We start from the raw sequence: 25401 nt of genomic DNA on the forward strand, positions 1-25401 counted from the left end.
ACAGGGCCCTCATTGGACAGTTCTCCAAGACCCTCCTCTGTGCCTTGATTGAGCGATCCCGGTCCCGCCCCAGCACCGCCTCACTCCGCGCGTCGTCGTCCCTGATTGGACAGCGTTCCCGTCGCTAGCGTGAGTGATGGGCGGGGCGGAGGTCACGTGGCTGAGGGAGGCGGGCACGGCGGTGACGCGCCTCAGCGCTCCCTGCCTGGCCTCCTCAGGGACGCGGAACGCCCGCCCGAGTGGCGCTGTCGGAGCACAGGCTCCTGGCGGGGACCTCCTGCCTCTGCCTGCGGCTCCGCAGCCCCTCCTCCTCCTCCTCCCGGAACGGGCAGTCCTGACTCAGTTTCCCTGGAGCGCCCCTCCTCAGGACTCGGACCAGTGGGACAGGGGGCGCGGTCACCTGGGTGCTCGGCCCAGGGCGGGACTCCCGGTGGGTGTGTGGCCTGGATTGAGAACAAAGACCCCTGACAGTGACGTCCCCGCGGGCGAGGCTGGGTGGCGCTGGGTGTGGCGGTGCCCTCTGAAGCGGCCCCCTCTGGGGCTGAGGGTCCGCAGCCCGCGGTCCGGGTCCTCCGCCCCGTGGGGAGGGGGCCCGCGCGCAGGACTGTCGCGGCCGCCCCGGTGGGACCGAGCTGCGGGGGTCGCTGTCCGGGCTCGTGGTCGCCGCTCCGCCCGGCGCCGCGGGAGAAGGCGGGGCTGTCGCTGCGCAGCGGGCGAGGGAGGGGCGCGGGCGCCGTGGTCCCAGCTCCCGACGGCGACAGGCGCGACGAGCGCGGGGCCACCTGGGGCTGCAGGAGGGGGAGGGGCCTGCGGCCCTGGGGCTGAGGGGTCAGCGTCGTCTGCGCAGGCGCGCCTGCCCGCGTGTTTCCTCGTGGCCGCGCGTGTGAACTGGGGGGCTGCCGTGTGGCGCGGGCGGTGGGGTTCAGTCCGTGACCCTAAAGGCGGCCGTCGGTCCGGTTGGTGCTCCGCGGGGCGGCGGGGGCGCCGTCAGCGGGCTGCTCGCGTCCGCGTCCCTGCGGCTCTGCCAAGGAGCCCGGACACGATGCTCGCGGTGCTCGCGCCTCCCGCCGTGGGCGCCGCCCGGCCCACCCTCATCCCGGGAAGGCTCGCTCCTCCCCCGCGGGTCCAGCGCGAGGCGTTAGGACGCTCAGGGCCGCGTTCACTGCGGGGAGTCGATGGCGGGTCAGGTTCTCAGTCCTGTTACACGGGGTCCAAGTGAGACGCAGAGAGGCCGTGACTCTGGGGTCAGAGAACTGCCGTTCGGGGCGCAGAGATCGAGGGAGCCACACAAACCGTGTCCTGCGGGGGGGAGGAGGCGGGGGCTCGTAAAGACCAGAGAGGGGCCTCTGCATCACAGAATGTTCTCCGGACTTGGCCCCAGAAAGCGGGTCTTGGCTGGTCCGAATCGGTGGCTCAGGCAGCTCCAGGGAGGCAGCAGGCCCTCAGCGGGAGGAGCCGCAGCTTTCTGGCGGAGTTCTCAGAATACTTCTGTCTTCACTCAGCTCAGAGGTCTGTGTCCTGCCTGAGGAGGATGTGCACGACTCTCCTTCCTTAATGGCTCCTGACTCCATTTTAAAGCCCTTGGACAGAAGTGACTGTTTTCTTTCACGTGTCACATTTGACCCATTCGATGGAGAATTCTTTCTGAGAGCATTGCTGGTCCAGCATAGAGTTTAGTCCCGTGTGGCTGGGATGCACCTGTCACAGAGAGTCATGACCCACAGGAGGGAGGAACTGCTTTTTCCCTTTTCCTGATGGTAATTCTGAGGAGTCACTTTGTAACCAAGGGACTGGTTCTAACTGGCCCTATCATATCACTAACAGACTGCGAATTATCTTGCAGGGGCAGCGAGGCGACACTGCCAGTCCTGGAGCTGACGCCTGTGCAGACAGGAGGATTTGGACCTAGAATAACGCTCAGAACCAAAGTCGCTCCCCCAAAACAGATCCAAGGACCAGGACAGGACCAGATGCCAGGTGGGGACTTCTTCACTGTGAGATTTCTCCAAGGCTCAGTGCCTTCTAGCTCTGGGCAGAGTCAGTGGTCAGGAGACCTTCAGGAGGGCCTTTCCAATGGGGCTCGAGGGCCGTCTTCCTTTGAGGAACCTTCCAGATGACCAGTCCCCAGGCTCTAGACTGTGACCAACAGGATGCTTTCAACTGGAATCTGGGAGAGCCCCTTTAACCTGTTGGTGACAGGCTGGAGTATAAGACATTGGAGACCTACAGTAGCTGTCATATGAGACAATGGGGCATCAGCAGAAGGTCATGTACCAACAGGCATTGTTCTGCGGGTGACTAGCTCCTGTGGGTGACTTTGTTTTCCAAACGGGGCACTGCGAACAGTCGGCAAGACCCAGAGCGATACCTTAGGCCGGAGTCCAGTCTGCAGGAATAGAGCAAAACCTCAAATACCAGCAACAGGGCCAGACTCAAATGTCTAAAAAGGTGCAAACATGATTCTCCCTACAATGACTCCCATTTTTCTTTTACCAAAGATAGTCACAGGTAAGGTAACTTCTTTGTATTAAAATTTGGCCTGATTATTTATATAAGGGAGAGTTTCTGAATTTTGGAGAGATCAGGTAGAGAGAAAAATGAAATAGTTTATCTTTGTTCACAAATGTATCTTACTAAAGAGAAAAGATTTCTTTAAATCTGTGGAAAACAAAACAGTATACACCCCCCACCCCTCAGTTTATGCCGTCCCATGGAATTAATACTTGTCTTGCTTGAATCCAGCTTTTCCGTTAGTTTCCTCAACTCTGCCTGACGATTGAGGGGGACAGGGACAGGGATAATTCCAAGGTGGTGTCAAGGTTTTCATTAAGGCTCGTATGATTTGCCCAGTGAAGTGGGTGCTCCATCACTGGAAACTGGCAGATATACCCCACGTGGGAAAGACATTTTCAGACAGTTTCTTTGCCGCTGTGAGGGCATCGGCCTGGTGGCAGGGGAAGGCTCTACCCCATCTGGAGAACATAATCCAGGAACAAGAGCACGTTGACAACCCATATTAAGTCTCAGTTGAATGAAATCCAGCTGCAGATGCTCCAAGGGCTCAGCGGGAGGAGGTCTGAGGCCTCCAGGGCAGGAAGAGCTGTTTTTAATGCACTATAATGGGTGAAGGAATGCAAAAACTGAAAAATGGCGGTTTCCCAGGTCAGCAGGAAGAAACAAGAGGCCGTCTTGAACTTCCAGTAGACCTAACTGTTCATTGAACTTACAGCCAGTGTCTGCCCACCTTCATTTCTCTGATCCAGGAGCAGACTGCTGCCATGGTACAAGGACATCACAATGGCAAAAGTCTGGCCACGAGGGGCTCTTCTTTGCAGAGGCAGAATGGACTTTGTCCACATGTGCCACTATCTTTATAGATTGTGCTGTTGCTGCCTTTGCATGAAAGTCAGCCAGGCTTTCTCCTGCTGCTCAGGCTCAGTCCTTTTAGTGTGAGCCTCAACTTTGCTGAAACTCAGTTTCGTTTTATGAGTTTCCTTTCTAAGAAGCATTTTTGCAAAAGCATCAGAGTAAGTATCAATGGCAAAGGACTTCAAAATGGTGCATTACAATGCAACTGACAAATTTGGTTATTTCTGTGACATGCAACATTTTAAAATATTAACTAGAGTGGTGACTGATAATGTTATATCAAGACATATCAGATTTTTAGGAATTTCAGATAATTTATAGAATATTTATATGCCTGTGCAAACACAACAAGAAGGCGGCTTAATGTTACTTCTTATTTCACAATGTTTCCTATAATATATATATTATTATTTCCTATATATATATTCCATGTCAAATAAGCCGAATTAGTTTAGCAAATCTTTTGGAATGTTCCAACTCAAAAAAGACGTCATTTAGCTTATGGTTTGGGCAAGTCTATCAAAAAAAACTTTTGAAAAAGTATATAAAATACTTGGCCATAAATTTTACCCTTTTGGTGGACATGATTATAATGTGCTGTTTCTTTTCTCTTGACCCATCGCAGTCACAGATTTGCCTCATCGGATGACAGAGCTGGTGAAAGTGTTTCTGCTCAACGTGAGGAAGCCCCAGCCCAGCAGTGAGTGTCAGGCCAGCTTCCAGGTGTCTGGGGCTGCCTTTGCCATTCTCATTGGCTATGTAAACACTGACATATTTCTCACTATGTATGGGGCACTGTTTGAAGTGTTTTCCATACAGTGACTAAGTTACCATATATAAATCAATTTCTTCCTCAGCAAACTTTATGAGGTAGCCACTTTATCATTTCCTTGGGTGAGTTAACTCAAACTGTGAATACAGGTGATTTGCCAGAGGTCACCAAGCTAGGAAAGAACCAACCCAGGATCGTGACAAAACCCTACCCTCTCTGAGTCCATACTCATTGTCTGGTGCCAAATATTGAGTATCCCTCATATGTCATGCACTCTAGGCTCAAAACAGAGTTACTTTCCACACTAATGTAAGCTGTGCAGGCACTTGCCCACACATCCTCAAGCTCTCTGCTCCCAACCTGCTCAGACACACCCCTACCCTGGCAGTCCACCGGTGTCATCCCTTCTTAGGGTGCAGTGATGGTCTCTCTAGGATTTAGGTATAATAACTGTTTTCCTAAGTCTTCCTGTGGCTGCACATGACTAGCGATCCCCTGCTGAGTCAATGACACTTGAGAGGCAAGTCCATCCTGACACTGGTTGGAATCCCTTAGGTACAGGCATCATCTCTGGAAAGGCTGTACAGACACCTTTACTGATCGTTTCCTCTCTAAGTGCCTGGGGGCCTAGTCACCTTATACATCCTCTGAGACATGAACCCCTACAAGGTCCACTCAAAATACAACAAGACGTCCACCATGGCCAGGGCCAGAGAAGGATCCCTAGAGGCCATCTGACACAGAGGGAGAAAGTGACCTTTGTCAATGGAGGCAGAGCAACAGAACTGTAAGTGGTCAGAATGAAGAGAAAAAGCAGGGTCCACTGTCATACAGTGGAAACAACACAAGGGAACATCGCTGGGCAGGAGCATCAGCAATCAGTTACCCATCTGTAGGCAAATGGCCCATGGATATTCAGCACAATTACTAGCAACAAGAAGACTGAGAAGATGTCTCTATTCTGGTATTGCTTTCACATTAAGCCACTGAAAGCTCTGTGGAGAACAAACATTTAGAAGCAGCATTTCCAGGAATCAGTAGTTCACTCAAGTTGGTTATGTCTGTAAACTGGAGCTCCCTCTCCTAACTCATTCCCACCGCAACTAAGTGCTCACATCACCAAGAACGCTGGTGGTTCTGCTTGTCCACAGAGAACTAGGGAAGATGTGTGTCCAATTCTGCCTCCCACGCTGCTCGTCTGCAGGAGCCTGACTCCTGGGGATCTCTGCCTGGAGACTACTGACGTGAGGAACATTTAGGTTTTCGCTATTAGGAATGAATAAGACAATGTAATGAAAAAAAGTTTGTAGCTGCATAGGAAGTTAAGAAAAACATACCAGAACAAAAAAAGTTCAAAAGTTATATATTTAGTACTATTATCCCAGAATATATATAGAAAATTTGACACAATTACAAAAATAACAATTTTATAACCAATCCTCCATTAATGAAACATAAAACAGAACAGCACTTTCTGAGTTTGTGGGTGGCATCCCACATAAAGTACAGAAGACTGGCACAGATGTTAGCTCAGGTACAATCTTTATCCCACAAAAATGTCAAAGACCTAAACACTGGGTAATCACATATAAAAATGGAAAGAAACTAAACATACTGCATTTATCATTTAGAGAGCAGTCAGATGTAAGAGAAAACGCTCACAAATTGCCAGATACATTCACAAATGCTGCTTTCAATCATGGAAATATCCAGAAAGAAGGAGTGGAAGATTACTGCAGCCTTGCAACAATGCAACCAGGGAAGGAAGTTTCCTGCATTTGTGGCTGCAGCATTAAATCTGTGAGGGTGGAGGCAGGAAACCGATCCACTAGTAGAGAACAAGATACTCCCTACAGAATTCATGTCATTAGGAGAAGCAATGGAGATGGAGGGGGGTCAAGGATGAGAGAAGGTCACTATGTGTGACAGCATGAACAAGTGGCCTGATTCACCAAAGAGCTTCAGGAAAATGCAAGGAATTGTGTGAACCTGCAAACGAAAGAGGATCAATGATTGGGGAGCTTGTGGAAAAGTCTGTGGAACCTACTGCTTAGGAGGGAACTGACATCAAACATGGTGCTTGACTGGGGGCTGTTCCAGATGGGCAGAGCCAGGAGTCAGAAAAGTGTGCTGTGACACAGGCCCCTAGGTTCCCACACACCTCTGTCTCCTGATGGGACAGGAGAACTGAGAATCATGGCTTCTCCACTTCCGCTTTCCAAACCTCATGTGTCTTCCTCTACTCGGGCACTTTAACTCAGAGCCACAAACAGAAGGACTCTGGGATACATGGTTTCCCACCTTCCCCAAGGTGACAGCGCAGTTCAGTAGAAGCATCTGGACTCCAGCTCCATCTTCATGCCACAACTCTCTCTTCTGAACTCAAAGCATCGTGACAATTTCCAACCAAGATCAAGGACAATGAGCAGAGTCCAATTATGAACATAACCAGATGGCACTTTCCAGATCTTTCCCCAATTACTAATGTCTGTGAGAAACAGAGATGTGGTACCCACTAGCAACAAACAAGTGTAGAGACACATCTTTCAATAAAGACTACAAGGGAAGGTGGATATGGAGTTGGAAGATTCCAGTATTTGCCACAGTGGACCAGAAAAGAAATTTCAACAATACAGGTCTCACATCATCACCACATAGTAGGATCATAATGGAAAGAATCAAAACTTTTTATCTAAAATTATATCAAGTTGCACACAGAAAAAAAAAAAGCAAAACACTTATTACCCCTGGGTCCAAAAGATGTTGTACTAGAAAGGAGACAAGTGTTAGAGTAAGTGTACAATTATTTATAGTCTGAGATAAAATATATGTCTTTATATTGAGAGTTTCTCTCCAGTGTGTGTTCTTACATGTGCGCGCAGGGACCCAAGGTGACGGAAACCTTTCCCACAGTGCTGACACACATAGGGTGTCTCCTCACTGTGCGTTCTCATGTGTCCTCGCAGAGAGACAAGATGCCTGAAAGCTTTCCCACAGTCCTGACATTCATAGGGCTTCTCCCCACTGTGTGTTCGCTCATGTCCTCGCAGGGACGAGAGGTACTTAAAGGCTTTCCCACAATGCTGACACTCATAAGGCTTCTCCTCACTGTGCATTCTCACATGCTCTCGAAGGGATGAGGAACAAATGAAGGCTTTCCCACATTCCGTACATTCATAGGGTTTCACTCCACTGTGCGTTTTCACGTGTTTTTTACAGTATTTAGGACAACTGAAGGCTTTCCCGCATAGATTACAGACGAAAGGTTTCTCTCCAGTGTGCTTTCTCATGTGTCCTCGCAGGCATTTGAGATACCTGAAGGCCTTCCCACACTGCCTGCATTCATAGGGTTTGTCTCCACTGTGCGTTCTTGTGTGTTCTCGAAGGTATGAGTACCAACGGAAAGCTTTCCCGCAGTGCTCACACTCATAGGGCTTCTCTCCAGTGTGCAGTCGCACATGCTCTCTAAAGTATGAGGGGCGACTGAAGGCCTTCCCACACTCCTGACATTGATAGGGTTTCTCTCCAGTGTGCGTTCTCATGTGTCGTGTCAGGTAGGAGTAATAAATAAAGGCTTTCCCACACACTTTACATGTGTGGCTTTTTTCTCCAGTGTGAACTCTCAGATGTCCCCAGAAAGATGAGGCACAAGTGTAAACTTTCCCACATTCATTACACTCGAAAGATTTTTTACCACGGAGACACTTCACATGTCTCTTAGATGCTCTCCCAGTATCCTGACGTCCTTTACAGGGCTTCTCTACAATGTCTGTTTCCACATGAGTGCTTAGGCACGAGACACAACTGCAGGCCCGCCCACATTCCTCACATGGATGAGGTTTGTGTCCAGTGTGAGGTCTTTGCTGATTCTTAAGGAGAGAACAATCCCTGAGGGCTTTTCCACACTTCGTGCATTCACCAGGTTTAACTCCAGCTGGACACCTCTCATGCACAGGAAGGTCTGTAATCTGCTTTAGGGTTTCTCCACACAGATCACCTTCATTACATCCATGGAGACTCTCCAGCAAATGGCTCCTGTTCAAAATGGGAGGCACACTGTGAGGGATTGATTATAAGTGATTTCTTTATTAATGACTTTACTTACAGTTGATTATTTTGAGTATTTCTCATTTTCAGTGAATGGGTATGTTCTCAGTATTGTCTGTATTTTAACAAAGTAAAACAGGCTCAATGCTCAGGCTGACAACTCAAATATAGCCATAGCTTTCAGTATCTTACGCATGGGGTTTCCTGATTATTGTTTCACGAGACGCTCCATATCTACATCACATTGATGAAAATCTTATCTTGTGAAAATTCTCTGGGGACACAACTTTTTAGCTAGGTTTCTAATTTTTCCGTAACTTCAAGTCAGTCTGTCTCCTCCGATCCCTTCCTCCTGCGGGAATGCCACTCACCTCAAACAACTCTCCTGGGTTTGGCACTGATCTTCAATGCTATGAAATGCCCAGTTTTCTCCAAAAACAGACCAGGGATCACTTCTTGTGAACATTACTATTTTCTCTTTACTGAATATTTTATTCTTGAAAACATCCTGCTGAGGACTTGATCCGTTGGTTTTAACTTGAGTGCAACAATCTGCAAGAATTGGTAAAATAATTTAATTTCTTGGGAAAGAAATGGTGGGATAAAGGCAAAAAATAAGAGCATACGTGGATTTCTTTTCATACGCTCATCCAAAAATATGAACAAATGTTTCAAGGAAAAATGGAGATGAGAAAAAAGAGCAACAGTAAGGACCTCAGCTACCTGGTACCTTGGCAGAGTAGGGAAATGAGTCAAAAAATGGCGGACTGTACACTAAGAAATACCTCAAAACAATTGGAGAGGGATGTGGAGATTAAATATCAGAAAAGCAAAGTACGAAGGAATTGGGCAAAGGCAGACCCCCAAATGCTCCCTTAGTAAGAGGAGATACAGAAGGTCTTCCCAGGGGGCGAGGAGCGATGAAAAGTCAGCAGGGAAGCCCGGTAAGTGACAAACGTCACCCGTCTCAAACAGTGACAGAGTCACGTTTCTAATGGACGTGTCCAAACATCATTCCCTCCTCCAGAGCCTGTTCCTCCTGAGGGTGGCTGCTTTCCTGGTGTGTGCAAGCACACGGACCCAGATGGAGCCTGTGTCTACTGCCCCGACTGCCATGGGAGATGGATGGCGTGTGCGGCTGCTGACAGCTCATGGGAAAGAGCTAACCGTGAGGGAGGATGGAGGGGAACAAACAGCCCATGAGACGGGGCCATACTTTGGTCTTCAAAGCCAGTGAGGATGGATGAGTGTGGGGCTAGTTACAGCAAAACCACCATGTCACCTGTGTATTAACCAGTGTAACTGGCACAGGGGTGGAAACCATAAAGCTGCCCTCACTGCCCCAAAGGGACACTGGAGCTGATGCTCACACCTAGAAAATTAGGGGGACTTTTGTTCAAAAGAAATAAAAAGTCCATTTAATCCATGAAATTTTGTTTTTCTGGAAAAGCTATTTGACTGTGGGTGATTCCATGGAGGCTTGGACTGCGTCTCTCTTTTTTCAAACATATTCCCCTTTCTTGGCCCCAATAAGAAAGGACAAGTGCAAGAAACACCTGTTCCCTCCCAGACTCAGTGAAGGCGTGAAGCCGTCCTCACCCACGGAGGCCAGGTTCCTGCAGGTCTCCAGCATCACGTCTCTGTAGAGCTTCCTCTGAGCACCATCCAGCAGAGCCCACTCCTCCGGGGTGAAGTTCACAGCCACGTCCTCAAAGACCAGCGAGTCCTGAAACAGCCCACACGTTCTACTTCAGGCAGGCCCCGTCTGCACCAAGGGGTGTGGGAGGGTGACAGTTGGGAACCTGGACTCAACTCCTAGGACTCCTGAGCTCACACTCTCGTGGGAAATGACAATGAACGAGCAACTCAAATGCAGTCTGCTCAGTGGTGGTAAGTGCCCGTGAAGCTGCAGCAAAGTGCGCCCACAACAACTGATGTCAACCCATCCACACCCATGGTTATGAGAGTATTTCCTGAGACAGAGCAGACTCTGAGGTAAGGTGAAGACTGAAAAGTGAAATCACCTTTCAGAGAACGTGGAAATGGATATGTGGCTTGATCAAAAGTCATGTCCCTGTCAGCTCCAAGAACTGGAACCAGAACGTCAGCATGTTGTCAACACTGTGATTTCCAGTGCTGCCTGAGCTGAGCCATCTCTCCTTAGAGGCAACGGTTTCAAGGAGCCTGGACTTGTCCGTACATTCACACAAAGGCAGAGACGAGCCTGGACTTGTCCGTACATTCGCACAAAGGCAGAGACACGACCTCCTCCCAGGATGAGGTGGACACTGTGGGCACAGACATGGGCCCAGAGCCTGGGACATATGACAGCTAAGAGGAGAGCCTGGCGCCTGAGGAATTTGTGAAGCCGGCAGAGCCTCTCAAATAAATAACCAAGTGCCAGAAATTAGAGCAACATGGGCCCCACGGAGAAGAGATGCTGAAGGATATGACGGTGATAGAGCCAAAAGTGCCTTTTACAGAGGGAAAAGAAGCATACCTATTTAATATCTTTAGAGAAATATGTATGACACCACACCAATGCAATAAAGAGCAAACAATTATGAAAATAAATCAGAGATTGCTTAAACAAAAAATATGTTCTCAAAACCTAAAACAAAAAAATCCCAACTACATCTGCTACAGAGAAGGTCAGGCCATGTCACCTGGGACAGCAACTGAGGTTTGCCAACCACACACCTGATAGGGGACTCGTATTCTCACCTATTTAAAAAGTCAGGTGACAACGATAAAAAGTGCCAGCCAGCCATATAAAGACAAATAATAGAATTAAATAATGAGCACAGAATGTGAGTAGACATGACTCCAAGAAAGAAATACAGGTGGCCAACAACCCCATGAAAAGATGCTCAACATCACTTATCAAGAGATCCACATACAAAATTCAGTATTGGGGAGACACTTGCCAACCCATTCTACGAGGCTGGTATTACCCTGGCCTCTTATCAGAACCAGACAAAGACATCACAACTAAAGAGATCTAGAGACCAATATCCTTCATAAACATAGACAAGAAATTCCCTAACAAAATCGTAGGAAACCAAACCCAGTGAAATATATGTAAAAGGATTCTACACCATGACCAAGGGGGATTCATCCCAAGAATAAAAAAAGGTTGGTTCAGCAAACGAAATATCCATGTCATGTACCTTATTATTAGAATAAGAACAAAAAACACAGATCACCTCAAAACACAAGAAAAAATCTCCTGAAAAAACCCAATGCCCATTCACGATAAAAATACTCAGCAAACTGGGAACTTCCCCAACCAGATAAAGGGCATCCAGGAAAACCCCACACCTAACATTACAACAGAGAGACCACCAAAGAAGAAATACAAGTGACCATGAGCACATGAAAAGATGCCAGACATCACTCACCAGGGAAATGCAAATCAAAACCACAAGCAGACCCTCCTCATGCCCTCCAGGATGGCTATAAGATGGACAAACAAGCACTGGTGGGATGTGAGGAAGGTGGAAGCTCATCCATTGCTGATGGGAATGTAAACGGTGCAGCCACTTTGGAAGATAGTCTGGCGGGTCCTCAAGGATGAACACAGAGCTACCACATAACACAGCAATTCCATGCTAGGTATCCATCTCCCCAAGAGAAGCAACAACAAACATCAACATAAAAACTAATACAAAGATATTTGCAGCAGCATCAGTCATAATAGCCAAAACGTGAGAAAAACTCAAAAGTCCATCGAGTGATTGTATAAGCAAACTGTGGAATATTGATACAACGGAGCATGATGTGGCAATAAGAGGAATGAAGTACTGGCCCATGGCACCAAATCAGTGAACGTTGAGAACATGAACAGGCTTCAGAAAAGACCACACAGAGCATGTCGTCATGTACATGAAATGTACAGAATAAACCAACGTATACAGATAGAAAGTACAGTAATAAATTGTCTATAATCCAGGGAGGGGGTGGACTGGAATGCAGAGTGACTGGCAATAGGTGCAGTTTTCTTTTGGGGTGATAAAAATGTTCCAGAATCTCTAGAATCAGAATAGCTGATGGCGGCTTAGGAAGATCCTGAACTCACCTGCTCCCACAGAAACAACAAATCTACAGCTCCATGTGGAATGGTTCACTCGGAAAACACCTCAAAACCCACTGCACAGCTCCTCCACAAGAAAGGAGAAAAGGGCCAATGCAGATGTTAAAGAGGAAGAGACGGGATCTTTCCAGAAGCCCACCCCCTGCGTGGTGGCCCATCATCAGGAGGCAAACAGTAAAATTTTCAGGAGGGATCTGGAAAATACAGAGCTTCTCCCCAAGGAGCAAGGGTGGTACCCCACATCAGGCACCCCAATCCTTGAGACCTGCAATGGAGAGATGAGCCCTCAAAATGTTTGGATTTGGAAACCTATGGGGCTGACGTCCAGGAGAACTGCAACGCTGTAGGGAATGAAGATTCCAGTCTTAAAGGGCTCATGTGCAGACTCACTGGCCCCAGGACCAGCACAAAAGCAGCAGTGTGAAAAGTGCCCAGACCACATGTGAAGGATGATCATTTACTCATCTTAAAGCATCTGCCAGAAGAGCAGGAGTCGGCTGGGACTCTCTGGAGAAGGAGGTGCTGGAGGGCACCATTTTCACATTCTCCCTCTATCCCACTAGCACAGGTGGGCATGTCCCTTCATGATTCCCCCAGCCCTCCAAAGCCAGCTGACCAGCACAGCCCACACAGGGAACACCCCTTGAGCACCTGTATCCAGTGGGGAGGGGCGATTGTGTCTCTGGGTACTATGGATCTGGAACAATCAGCCAGTTCTTGGTGGGCTACTGTCCACTGGGCACTGCACAGTGGACTGAAACACACTCCCAGTCTTCTTGTGAAAAAGGCCTCACTGCTTGTCGCGGAGCTTCAGCCTGAGGAGCAGCTTCAGGTTCATCTCACGTCTAGAGGCTGTGTATGTGATCTCAGGGAACAGGCCAAGGGACAGACCTTTGCACTCTCCCTTGGCCTCAGCACAGCTCACCAGTGCCTCCTAGAAGGAGCCCATGCACTCATCTGGGGCCCTGAATTGTTTGCAACTACTGCCAGTGGGGACGGCTCCAGATCCCCTGGTCTGGAGGCCAGCAGGCTCTACAACGGCAGGCCCGGAGGACTGTCTATATTTGCATTCCTTACAAGCTGCTGCCTGAGGGTCTGGCTCCCATCAGCCTGAACCCAGGAGCTGGCTGAGATCCCTCCCCCGGAACACTCACAGGTCTCAGCAGACCCCACCAGCTGGGACCCACTGAGGACACATCGGGCTGCTCTGACAACCACCAAGGTCCCAGAGACAACCAAGAGCTAGGACAGGTCAAGTGATAAGGCTCATCTCCCACAGAAGGCCACTCCTTCCAGACTGGGAGACAAAGCTTTTCACCTAATACATAGAAACAAACACAGAGTCAAGCAAAATGAGGAAATAATGGAATATGTATCCAAAAAAAAATGATAAAACCCTAGAAAGAGGCCATAATAAAATGGAGACAAGTAATTTACCCGATAAAGAGGTCAAGCTAATGGTCATAAAGATGCTCAATGAACTCAGGAGGAGATTGGATGCACATAGAGATAACTTCAACAAAGAGATGCAAAATATAAGAAAATACCAAAAAAAGAGAGCTGAAGAATACAATAACTGAAGTGAAAAAATACACCAGACAGATTCAACAGCAGACCAGATGGAGCAGAAGAAACAGTGATCTGGAAGAAAGGGCAGAGGAAGTCACCCAAACAGAGCTGCAAAAAGGAAAATAAATTTTAAGTGAAGATGGCTCAAGGACTTAGGGAACAACATCAAGCAGAATAATATTCACATTGTAGGGGTCCCAGAAGGAGGAGAGAGAGAAAAGGGGCCAGAAAACTTACCTGAAGAACTAATGGCTGAAAACTTTTCTATCCTGTGGAAGGAAAAAATAGTATCAAGATGCAGGAAGCCTACAGAGTTCCAAAGAAGATGAACCCAAAGAGATCCAGATGAAGACACATTACAATTAAAGTGTCAAAAGTTAAAGAGAGAATGTTAAATGTAGCAAGAGAAAACCAACCTGGTCCATACAAGGGAACCCCCATAAGACTATCAGCAGATTTCTCAGCAGAAACTTTGCAGGCCAGAAGGGAATGGCATGATACAGTCAAAGTGCTGACAGGAAAAGACTTCCAACCAAGAATGCCCTACCTAGAAGTCATTCAGAATACAAGGAAAAGTAAAGAGTTTTCCAGACAAGCAAAAGCTAAAAGACTTCACCACCACTAAACTGACCTTATAAGAAATATTAAAGGAACTTCTTTAAGCTGAAAAGAAAGAATGCTAATTAATAACAGGAAAACATATGAAAGTAAGAATCTCATTAGAAAAGATAAATATGTAATAAAAATAAATTAATCACTTAAAAGCTAGTATGAAGATTAAAGACAAATGTAGGAAAAAGAAAATAACTAAAATAATTAGTTAAGGGATATACCAAATAAAACAATGTAAAACATGACATCAAAACCATAAAACATGGGGCCGGCCCCATGGCCAAGTGGTTAAGTTCGCACACTCTGCTGCAGTGGCCCAGGGTTTCACCAGTTCAGATCCTGGGCGTGGACACGGCACCACTCATCAACCCACATTCAGGCGGCATGCCACATGCCACGACTAGAAGGACCCACAACTAAAAAAAAAAAAAAAAAAAAAAAAACACAACTATGTATTGGGGGGTTTTGGGGAAAAAAGGGAAAAATTAAAAAAAAAAATTTAAACCATAAAACATGGAGGGTAAAACTGTAGAGATTTAGAATCTGTTTAAACTTAACTTGCTATCAACTTAAAATAGACTGATAAACATACACATATAAGCTGTTATACGTGAGCCTCATGGTAACCACAAAGCAAACACCTAAAGTAGATACACAAAAGATAATGAGAAAGAAAGCTAAGTATACCCCTACAGAAAGTCATCAAACACAAGGGAAGAAAGCGAGAGAAGAAGAGAGAAACAGAGAACTGCAAAAAAGCCAGAAAATTAACAAAATGACAATAAGTACAGCCTATCAATAATTGCTTTAAATGTAAATGAACTAAATTCTCTGATCAAAAGACAGAGTGGCTGAGTAAATAACAAAACATCTATATGCTGCCTATAGGATACTGACTTCAGATGTGAGGACACACACAATGAAGGTGAAGGAATGAAAAAAGATGTTTCATACAAATGGAAACCAAAAGAAACCTGGGGTAGCTATTTTCATATCACACAAAATAGACTTTAAAACAAAGACTGTAGAAAGAGACAAAGAGATTCATCATTACATATGATAAAAGGGTCAATCTAAGAAGATATAACATCTCTAAGTATTTATGTTCCCAACAGAGGAGCTCATAAATACATCAAACATCTATTAAGAGGGAAAGTGACAGCAATACAATACTAGCTGGGGACTTTAATACCCCCACTTACATCGATGGATAAAGCATCCACACAGAAAAGCAATAAGGACACACTGGCCTTAAATGACATATTAGAATAGATGGACTTAGTAGATATATATAGCACGTTCCATCCAAAAGCAGCAGAACACACAGTCTTCTCATGTGCACATGGAACATTCTCCAGGACAGACCATATGTTAGGCCACAAAACAAGTCTCAATAAATTTAAGAAACTTAAAATCATATCAAGCATCTTCTCTACCCATAACTGTATGAAACCAGAAATGAATTACAGGAAGAAAAATGGAAAAATCACAAATATGTGGAGATTAAACAGCATGCTACCGAAAAACCAATGGGTGAAAGAAGAAATCAGAAAAATAAATACAAAATACATGGAGACAAATGAAAATGGAAATATGACATACCATAATCTATGAGGTGCAGCAGAAGCAGTTCTAAAAGGGAAGATGATGGCCATACAGGTAAACCTGAAGGAACAAGAAAAATCGCAAACAATCCAATTTTACACCTAAAGGAACTAGAAAAAAGAAGAACAAATGAGGCCCAGAGTTAGTAGACAGAAGGAAATAATAAAGGTCAGAGTGGAAACAAATCATAGAGAGACTAAAATGACAATAGAAATCAGCAATGAAACTAAGAGTTGGCTCTTTGAAAAGATGAACAAAATTGATTAACCTTTAGCTAGACTAGAAAAAAAGGGAGGAGGGCTCAAATAAATAAAATCAGGAATGAAAGAGAAGTTACAACTGAAACCAATGAAATACAAAGGATGACAACAGACTACTCTGAACAACTGTATGTCAACAAATTGGGTAACTGAGAAGAAATGGCTAAATTCCTAGAAACATACAGCCTACCAAAACTGAATCATGAAGAAACAGAAAATCTGATTAGACAGGTTACTAGAAAGGAGATTGAATTAGTAATCAAAAAACCCTCAACAAACAAAAGTCCAAGATCAGATGCCTTCCCTGGTGAATTCTACACTCAAAGAAAATGTAATACTTATCCTTCTCAAACTCTTCCAAAAAATTCAAAAGGTGGGAACCCTTCTACACTCATTTTATGAGGCCAGCATTACCCTGATACCAAAACCAGACAAGGACACCACAAAAAAAGAAAACTACAGGCTAATATCCCTGATGAATATAGATATAAAAATCCTTAAAAAATATTAGCAAACCAAATGCAACAACACTTTACAGGATCACACATCACGGTCAAGGGGGACTTATCCTAGGGACGCAAAGATGGTTCAACACCTGCAAATCAATCCATGTGATAGACCACATTGACAACACGAAAGACAGAAATCATATGATCATCTCAACAGATGCAGAGAAAGCATTTGATAAAATTCAACATCCCACATTTATGATAAAATCTCTCAACAAAGTGGGTACAGAGGGAACATACCCCAACATAATAAAGGCCACATATGAGAAGCCCACATCATCCTCAACAGTGAAAAGCTGGAAGCTTCTCCTCTAGGATCAGGAACAAGACAAGGATGCCCACTCTCACCACATTCAACCTAGTATTGGAAGTCGTAGACAGAGCAATTAACCAGGAAAAAAAAATAAAAGGCCTCCAAACTGGAGAGGATTTTGGATGACGGTTAGTGGATGACTTCATTTTATATCTAGAAACCCTAAACAATCCACTAAAAAACTGAAGTGATATATTCAGTAAGGTCGCAGGGTACAAAATCAATATACAAAAACTGGTTGCGTTTTTATACGCTAACGACAAACTATCAGAGAAATTAAGAAAACAATCCCATTTGTAATGGTGTGAGAAAGGATAAAATACCTAGGAACAAATTTAACCAAGGAGGTGAAACACCCGTACGCTGAAAACTCTAAGACATTGATGAAAGAAACTGAAGAAGACACAAATAAATGGAAAGCTAGTCCATGCTCGTGGAGTGCAAGAATTAATACTGTTAAAATGAACATAGTACCTAAAGCAATCTACAGATTCACTCAGTGCAATCCCTATCAAAACACCAATGACAATGCTCACAGAAACAGAACAAACAATCCTAAAATTTGTATGGAACCACAGAAGATCCCATATAGCCAAAGCAATCTTGAGAAAGGAGAACAAAGAGGCATCGTGCTCCCTGATTTCAAACTATATTAGAAAGCTAAAGTAATCAAAACAATATAGTATTGGCATAAAAACACATAGATCAATGGAACAGAATAGAGAGCCCAGAAATAAACCCCCATGACAAGGAGGCAAAAACATACAATGGGGAAAGGACAGTCTCTTCAATAAATGGTGTTGGGAAAACTAGACAGCCACATGCAAGAGAATGAAACTGGCCCACTGTTACACCATACACAAAAATTAACTCAAAATGGATTGAAGACTTGAATGTAAGACCTGAAACCATAAACCTCCGAGATGAAAATGTAAGCAGTAAGTTCCTTGACATGGGTCTTGGCGATGATTTCTTGGATCTGACTCCAAAGGCAAGGGCCACAAAAGCAAAAATAAACAAATGGGCCTACGCCAGACTAAAAAGCCCCTGCACAGTGAAGGAAACCATGAACATGAAGAGAGAACCTACTGAACGGGAGAAGATATTTCCTAATCATATATACAGTACAGGGTTAACATCCACAATATATAAAGATCTCAAACAACTCAATAACAAAAAAAATCCAATTAAAAGGTGGGCAGAGGATCTGAAGAGACATTTTTTTGCAAAGAAGTCATACAGATGGCCAACAGGCACATGAAAGGATGCTCAGCATCACTCATCATCAGGGAAATGCAAGTCAAAACCACAGTGAGACACCACCTCACACCTGTTAGAATGGCCATCATCAAAAAGACAAGAAGTAAGTGTTGGCGAGGATGTGAAGACAGGGAAACCCTCCTGCACTGTTGGTGGGAATGTAAACTGGTGCAGCCACTGTGGAAAACAGTATAGAGTTTCTTCAAAAAAGTAAAACTAGAACTCCCATATGATCCAGCTATCCCACTTCTGGGTATTTATCCAACAAAAATGAAACAGTATAGCATTATTTACAATGGACAAGATATGGAAACATGTCCATCGATGGATGAATGGATAGAGAAAATGTAGTACACACACACACACACGCAGTGGAATCTACTCAGCCATAAAAATGGAGGAAATCTTTCCATTTCCGACAACAAGGATGGACCTTGAGAGCATTATGTTACGTGAAGTAAGTCAGACAAAGACAAATACTGTATGATCTCACTTATATGTGGAATCTAAAAAACAGAACAAACAAAAAATAAAACCAAGCTCATAGATACAGAGAACAGATTAGTGGCTGCCAGAGGAGAGGGCGATAGGGGGTGGGCAAAATGGGGAACGGGGACCAAGAGGTACCAAGTCCCAGTTATAAAAGAAGAAAGTCACAGAGATAGAATGTGCAGCATGGTGTCTACAGCCAATAATCCATCAGGGCCTCCAGCAGCAGGACGCAGATGGCCTGTCCCATTCCCAGCTCCCCAAGGAAACCTGTGCCTCCTCCACAGTCCAGTCCGGAAAGGATCTGGGGCCAGATCGCCCCAGGTGAGGCCCCAGGTGGAGCTCACTGTTCATTGGTCCTCCAGAAAGCAACAGAAGGTGACAGCCCTAGGGGACACTGGAAGCGGTAAGCTTGCCACTCCCATGAAGGGGGTCACTGTCCAACAAGATAAATGGCCTGGGGGCCCAGGAGGCAGGAGAAACCATCCAGAACTGCACCGAGTGGATCCTGTGCGCCCCGCCCGGTGCCTTCAACAGCCCGGGATGGCACCTAGAAGCCAGATAACTCATGGCGGATGACGGCGGACTGCGGAGACTCAGGGTGGTTCCCATCCCCGTGGCTGTGCCCAACAGCGCCACCCTCTTGGAGACCTTGGCCACGGGCCTAGGAGGGTACCATGCTTTCTTCAGGACCCCCAGCCACTGAGCCCCCACGTCCATTTGCCTTCACGTGCCAGGGGCAACAACGGACCTTTCGAGTGCTTCCCCAAGGCTCCCTGCCCAGCCCACCACGGGTCACGGGATGGAAGCCCAATACCTGTCCCTCCTCTGTTCCCCGAGTCAGTAAAATGGGCCCGTCTCATTGAGGAGACCGTGCTGCCACGTGGAGACGGCCTCGCTGCAGGACACTGTGCAGGCTCTGCTGGGTCATCTCGAGGGAGATGACAGGAGGTGCACCCGCTGGAAGCTCACGGTCCCGGCCCCGCAGTAAGGTTTGTGGAGTCAGGAAAGATGTGCCTTGTCCCAGAAGCTGTGACTGCCCACCCAACTGAGAATGTGAGAGGGGCGGGTCCTGGAGGGCTTGGGGTGGGGGGACTTCTACTGCCCTCCTGGCACGGCCTACGCTCTCAAACCACTTGGTAAACAAAGGCAGGTGTGGGGCGGGGCTCAGAGTGCAGGGTGCCACAGAGAAGCGAAGACACTAACGTAACAGAGGAGACCTCAGCGCGGCCCCAAGCTGGCGGTGATGTGTCTCTGACCCCAGAGAATGGGGGGCAGGCCTGGGGGCAGCACAGGAGGAGAGAGGAACTGCTCCAGGCAGTGTACACAGTGCTCCCCCGAGGAGGGCCTCTCACACCCCAGCCAGCGGGCTGAACTCCGAGCGGTCGGACTGGAGGTCACTCATGAGCCCGGACGTCAACCCTCTGCACCGACGGGCCAGGTGGGCTGTTCCAAAGGGATGAACCTGTGGCTCGGACAACGGGAAGCCGAGGGTGGATGATGACGATGAGTGGGCCCTGTGGGCTCAGGACGGGACGTTGGGGATGTTGGGTTCACCTGTGAGAGCCTGAGGCGGTCCTCACTGTCTTCCACATCCGGGCTCCTAAGACACTCACCCCCCACCCCCCCACCCGGCAATCAGGAAGCCAATGCCCCAGCCCGGGTGCAGCCCCACCAACTGCCCCTTCAGGAGACACAGCAGATCGGGTGCCCAGGAAGAGCGGCCACCGCTGTGCCGGGTGGCATGGCACACTGCCAAGGATGCCGGATTGCCCTTGAAGTACAGTGACTTGGTTAATGCAGCCACAGCGTGTCCTGTGTGTTCTAAACCACGCCCAGGGCAGCTGCCAAAGGAATCCCGGGGCCATTCACCGGAGGTCCCACCAGTGGCAGATTCGCACATCCTTTCTATTGGCCCCTCCCCGGAGGGCGGCTCTAAATAGGCCCTGGTCTGTGCGGACACTGCGTCTGGCCTAACCCAGGCTTTCCTGTCACCATGCAAACCAGGCTGCCACCATTATGCACTCAGAGAAGCTGAGCACATATACAGGTGCCCTGGTTGAATACACAGTGATTGGGGTCACATTTCAAAGGTCACGATGTGCAAGACTGGGCAAAAGAACATGACACTGGGTGGAGGTCCCACGGGCTGCAGCGTGGGGACAAAAGAAAAGTGGAAGTTCAAGCAGCAGATTAAATTATTAACAGGTGGAACCACCTGGGCCGGGTGCACTGAGGGCCTGTCCTGGGCTTTAACAGACTCGAATCATCGACCAGTAGGGCCTGCTGCCCCGGTGCCAGACTGCGGACCCCTGCTGAAACACCCCTCTGTAAAGGTACAGAAGTCGAGGGACGCAGCCACGGCCCTGACTCTCACTGTGGATCCACGCGCTGCGCTGCCAGAACCCCAAGCCCCTCCGGCCTGGGGGAGGCCTCATCTCCCGGAACGTGCAGTGGGACACCCCCTGGGAAGGCTGTGACATTGCGCCCCTGGGTGAGGGGTACTCCTCAGCCTCCACTGAGACGGCACTCTCCTGCTGCCGGCTGGACCTGTGGACACTCGCTCCCCCTGGACTGGGACACGCACACAGAGAGGGGAGGAGGCGGGTCCTGCGCTGGCACATCTGCCCCCAGTCCCGCTCCTCACCCAGGCAGTGCTGCCTCCCCGGCCAGCATGTGCGGTGTGACAGCCCGGTCGAGTCCCTGAAGCCGCCCACCTCCCTATCCTCAAGGCCAGGCGGGCACGTCCTTCTCCCACTGGGACCATCATCTGGCCACCATCTTTGTCCCCTCCGGTGGCCTAAAGGAGGTTATAGCACATAGACAGTGCTCACTAAACTCAGCCAACAAGCTTAAGTGACAGCCAGGAAAGCCTGTCCTCACTGACAGCAGACAGGTCACTGAGAAAGGCTGTCCCAGGGCGACGCTGGACAGCATCACTGCCTCCCAGGAGGCGCCAGCACGAGGACCCCAACAGCAGGCTGTGTGCTCACCCCTGAGGAGCCTGCTAATGTGGCACTTTCACTAACTCACCCGAGGACACACGGGAGCACCCCCGCACTCCAACACCGGCCCAGGGGACCTGAGCCATCGGGGGTTCGGATCCCGGGCTCTTTGGGAGAAAGCTGTCACTGACTTTGCGAGTCGCTGTCTTAAGCTGTGTTTCCTCCTGCATGGAGCTGTGCTGTTGCTGTGACAGTGGCCTCCGATGCAGCCAGACGGCCACCTCCAGGCCAGGGAACCCCTCTGTGACGGCTCATGCACATTCGGGAAGAGGGGGCGTGTGGGACTGTAAGAGCCACTCAGGAGGGTGGAGTGTAGCAGGAGGTCATCCAGACGATGGGACCGCCCCTTGACCCCTGAGCTAGACCCGGGCAACTGTGGGAGCCAGCTCAGAGCAGCACCTGCTCCACAGCGACAAGGACACGGAAGGCACGAGGTGGAACCTGGTCCTGAGCTGGGCGGGGTCGCCCTGCGGGGAGGTGGGCAGGCGGCCCCTCCCAGGGCAGGAGGGACAGAACCCGGGGCTGCGCTCAGCCCGGCTCCCTCCTCAGGGCGGACGCGCCCCTCCTCCCGGGCCTCCTTCTCAGCAAAGAGGAGCCGCTCCGAGCTCCCGCTCCGCCCCGTATAGACGCTCCTTTCACAGACCCTCTCACCAGCAGGGACCCCCGGGAGCCCGCCCCACGTGTGACCTTCACAGACTTACTCAGCGCGCAGCACACTCAGCTCCACCCACTCCATGCACGATGCCGCGCCGACCCCCAGGAAGCAGCCCCAGGGCCGCCCCACGCCCCCAGCACACCCGCAGGGGCATCTCCCCACCCTGCTCTGTGGCTCCTCTCAGCATCTGCAGCTCCTCCAGCCCTGAGTCTGGGGCTGGAGTCACCGCAGGGGGACATCCCGCTGCTCCCTCCGTCCCCTCCCACGCAGGCCCAGCTTTAGGCCAGCGTGTCCCCAGCCCAGGACACGCACCTGCTCCCAGCACCGTGGGACTTTCAAATGGGACCGAGACCCCCGTCCCAGTGTGTGAACGGGAACCGCAGAGTCACTGCTCCCCTGCGTCAAGCACAAAGCAGGGGAGGGAAACTCCGGGGCACTTTATGGTTTAAGTAACTGGTCACTGCTCATCCCTCTCAGAGAACAGACACGAGGTCACTATCGTCCTCATGACGACAAACTTTAAGTCAAGGAATCAGCACTCAACACGTCTTGGTCACAGGTCACATGTCACAGAATCTGCATTAACCTCTGACGACCAGCTATTAACAGGAAGTGAGACAGGATCACAGTGTCACAAACTGCCCCCTGCATGGCAGTTTCTGTACGATTTTCATGAACCTCTTTACCCCGTGACTCCACCGCCCACAGGAAGGAGAGGAACTGCATGCACTGTCCCCGCAGTTCTCCTGGAAGAGAGGACGCGCTCTGCACGAACACACTGTCCCCAGCGGTGTCTCTGGTTCAGTCTCAGAACAACACAAGTCAGCAAAACAGGGCAGAGACCTGACCCCTGACACCCACACGACAGGGAAGAAAGGAGGGAAAACGGGTCCAGTCCCTTCACCGCTGCTGGAGCTGAGGCAGGAACGGGAGAAACTGTGGATGCTGGAGGGTCACAGAGGGGGAGCCCACGGGGTCAGGTGGCAACGCTGAATCCTCCCGGAGCCATCAGAAAATATCCCTCAAAGGTGAATGGAACCCCATCCCCCACCCTTTTGTGTTCTGAAAACTCACATGCTGCCTGCAGGAAACCCTTCTTCCCCATGGGACTTCCATGAGATGCACAGGACGCCCCCGTTTATCCCGGACAAGACCAAACAAGGACTCGCCCGAGATCCCCACTCTGGGCCTCAGCAATGATGAGCCCCATGGCTCGTCCCCACCGACGAGCAGAACCAACGCGTGTCGGCCACGCTGCTTCAGCCTCTCCTCCGCAGACCCCGCCCTGGGCCGCCCGCAGCCCGGGCCCGCAGACGGCCCCTCCGAGGACGGGCTGCGCTCGGGGACCTGCCATCAGCACCACACCCGGCCTCCCGCTCCGTCCACTCCAGACAAACGCCGCCCAGCTCCTGCGGGTCCTCCGGCCACAGCGCCCCCTCCCGCCCCTGCGGTCCCTCTCCGGCAGGAAAGTGTGCTCACTGAGCTCGGATGCTTCGTCTCCACCGCCTGACCCCTGCGCACCATCGCCCCTCCTTCCCAGACGCTCTAGGCCTCCGCGCGCCCCGCAGGCCCGACCCCCGCCGGTCGGAACGAGCGCTGAGATGCGGACGGGCCTGGACCCGAGCCCGCGCTGCGCGACCACGGGGCGGGGGTCCTGAGACCCGTCTTCCTGCTCCCCTTCTGCCCGGCAGAAAAAAGCCCTTTTCCGGTGAGTTCCGAGCTGCGGCATCTGAGACCCGCCCTCGGCCCCGTCCCACCGTCTCCGGCCCCCAGTCCGGACGGAACCCCACGATCCTCGGCCCTGACTGCCCAGCTGGGGTCCACCCATCCCCCTCTGACGCCTGCCCAGCCAAGGACTGGGGTGGGACCCAGCGCCCCCGACAAGGAGCTGGGATAAGATGTCAGGATCCACCCCACGACCAGGGCGGTGATAAATAAGTGGGGAACAGTAGGCTATACTGGCGGACACGAGGAAGCCACTTGTAAAACTAATTCGGCCTCACCTTGTTTCCCAAAGCGCCTGCCGTGCCCACGGAGCACGCCCTGTATTTCTGCCCTCACCATCTTCTCCGTCCAGAGACGAGAACAATGCCCTTGAAGATGAAGGAAGATGTAACCTCCCCCTCGGATAAGCGTCTCTCCCCAGGCCAGGAACTGCTTGCTGCGCCCGCCCTGCGACCCCCCAGCTGGAGACCACAGACCTGCTCCCTGCTGTGCGATCGCTCTGCCGGCTGGGCGACCTGGTGACCGTTGTAAAAGGGACATTCCGATCATCTGTGACACCTGCTCTCTGACGTATATGACCACTGTGCACACTCACTTCTTTGGTGTCCGTCCTTCGTGGGGACGCAGGGCCCCAGGCCGGTCCTCAGATCTGGGTGACAAACTCACGCCAGCTTTGATCTATGGATCCGTTACGGATTGTTTGCGCCGAAAGTGGGGACTCAGGTGGGACCAGGACCCCCACGTGGGGCCGCATCAGGCCGCCGGGACCTACCGTGCGGCCCGAGCTTGGGGACTCGGGGGGACCCCGGGCCGCGCACGGAGACCTGAGCCGGCGGCAGCTTCCAGCCAGTTCCGGCCGGTTAGGACCTGCCCCTCCTGGTCTCCGCCCGGCCCGCGAACTCACCATCTCCGCCCGCTCCGGACCCTCCGGGTGTCCTCCTCGCGGCCCCGCGGCCCCAGCAGGTGAGAGCGGAGACGAGACTCCTGGCGCCACGCGGGGCCGGTGCGCGCGCGGACGGCACTGGAAGAGAGCGACAACCAGGAAGACACGAGCTCCCCCGCCCACATGTCACGTGGACGCAGCTCCAGGCTCCTTTGTGGTGATTGGATGGTATTTT

At 49.8% G+C, this 25401-nt stretch overlaps 2 protein-coding genes and 1 long non-coding RNA gene across 8 annotated transcripts in view; 1 reads left to right on the plus strand and 2 right to left on the minus strand.

Annotated features, from left to right (window-relative positions):
• The window catches only part of LOC106847639 (zinc finger protein 709-like), a 65714-nt gene extending 40403 nt beyond the window's left edge, over positions 1 to 25311 (minus strand). For both annotated transcript variants that reach the window (XM_070491684.1, XM_070491683.1), the window contains exon 1: positions 25188 to 25311. In XM_070491684.1, the coding sequence (XP_070347785.1) occupies positions 25188 to 25190 (3 nt within the window). In that variant the 5' untranslated portion in view covers positions 25191 to 25311. The remainder of the gene's footprint in view (positions 1 to 25187) is intronic.
• On the plus strand, positions 113 to 9714 carry LOC139041267 (uncharacterized). Of its 2 annotated transcripts, XR_011496092.1 has the most exons (4): positions 153 to 430; positions 1844 to 1977; positions 3995 to 4069; positions 9216 to 9714. It is a non-coding gene; the product is annotated as an uncharacterized lncRNA (long non-coding RNA). The 2 variants fall into 2 exon arrangements; XR_011496093.1 differs by lacking the exon at positions 9216 to 9714 and having other exon boundaries at positions 113 to 430; positions 3995 to 5520.
• LOC106847678 (zinc finger protein 77-like) lies at positions 5489 to 25320 on the minus strand. Of its 4 annotated transcripts, none has more exons than XM_070491690.1 (4): positions 25188 to 25320; positions 9788 to 9914; positions 8560 to 8740; positions 5489 to 8176 (listed from the first exon to the last, which is right to left on the minus strand). In XM_070491690.1, the coding sequence occupies exons 1-4, from the start codon at positions 25188 to 25190 to the stop codon at positions 6976 to 6978; spliced, it is 1512 nt and encodes a 503-aa protein (XP_070347791.1). In that variant the 5' UTR covers positions 25191 to 25320; the 3' UTR covers positions 5489 to 6975. The 4 variants fall into 4 exon arrangements, with proteins under 4 accessions (XP_070347791.1, XP_044608011.1, XP_070347793.1 ...); XM_044752076.2 differs by lacking the exon at positions 25188 to 25320 and adding an exon at positions 24879 to 25165; XM_070491692.1 differs by lacking the exon at positions 25188 to 25320 and adding an exon at positions 24760 to 24780 and having other exon boundaries at positions 9745 to 9914.
• Between the last annotated feature and the right edge of the window lie 81 nt (positions 25321 to 25401).

This window comes from Equus asinus, chromosome 20 (assembly GCF_041296235.1).
Source record: "Equus asinus isolate D_3611 breed Donkey chromosome 20, EquAss-T2T_v2, whole genome shotgun sequence".
Classification (NCBI taxonomy): domain Eukaryota; kingdom Metazoa; phylum Chordata; class Mammalia; order Perissodactyla; family Equidae; genus Equus; species Equus asinus.

Bases quoted from the DNA above. Each gene is read 5' to 3' on its own strand.
- LOC106847678 (XM_070491690.1), bottom strand. The intron at 8,741-9,787 runs GTGAGGACGGCT...CAATTCTTGCAG, and splicing joins CAGGAACCTGGCCTCCGTGG to ATTGTTGCACTCAAGTTAAA. The intron at 8,177-8,559 runs GTGAGTGGCATT...CATTTTGAACAG, and splicing joins ACCCAGGAGAGTTGTTTGAG to GAGCCATTTGCTGGAGAGTC.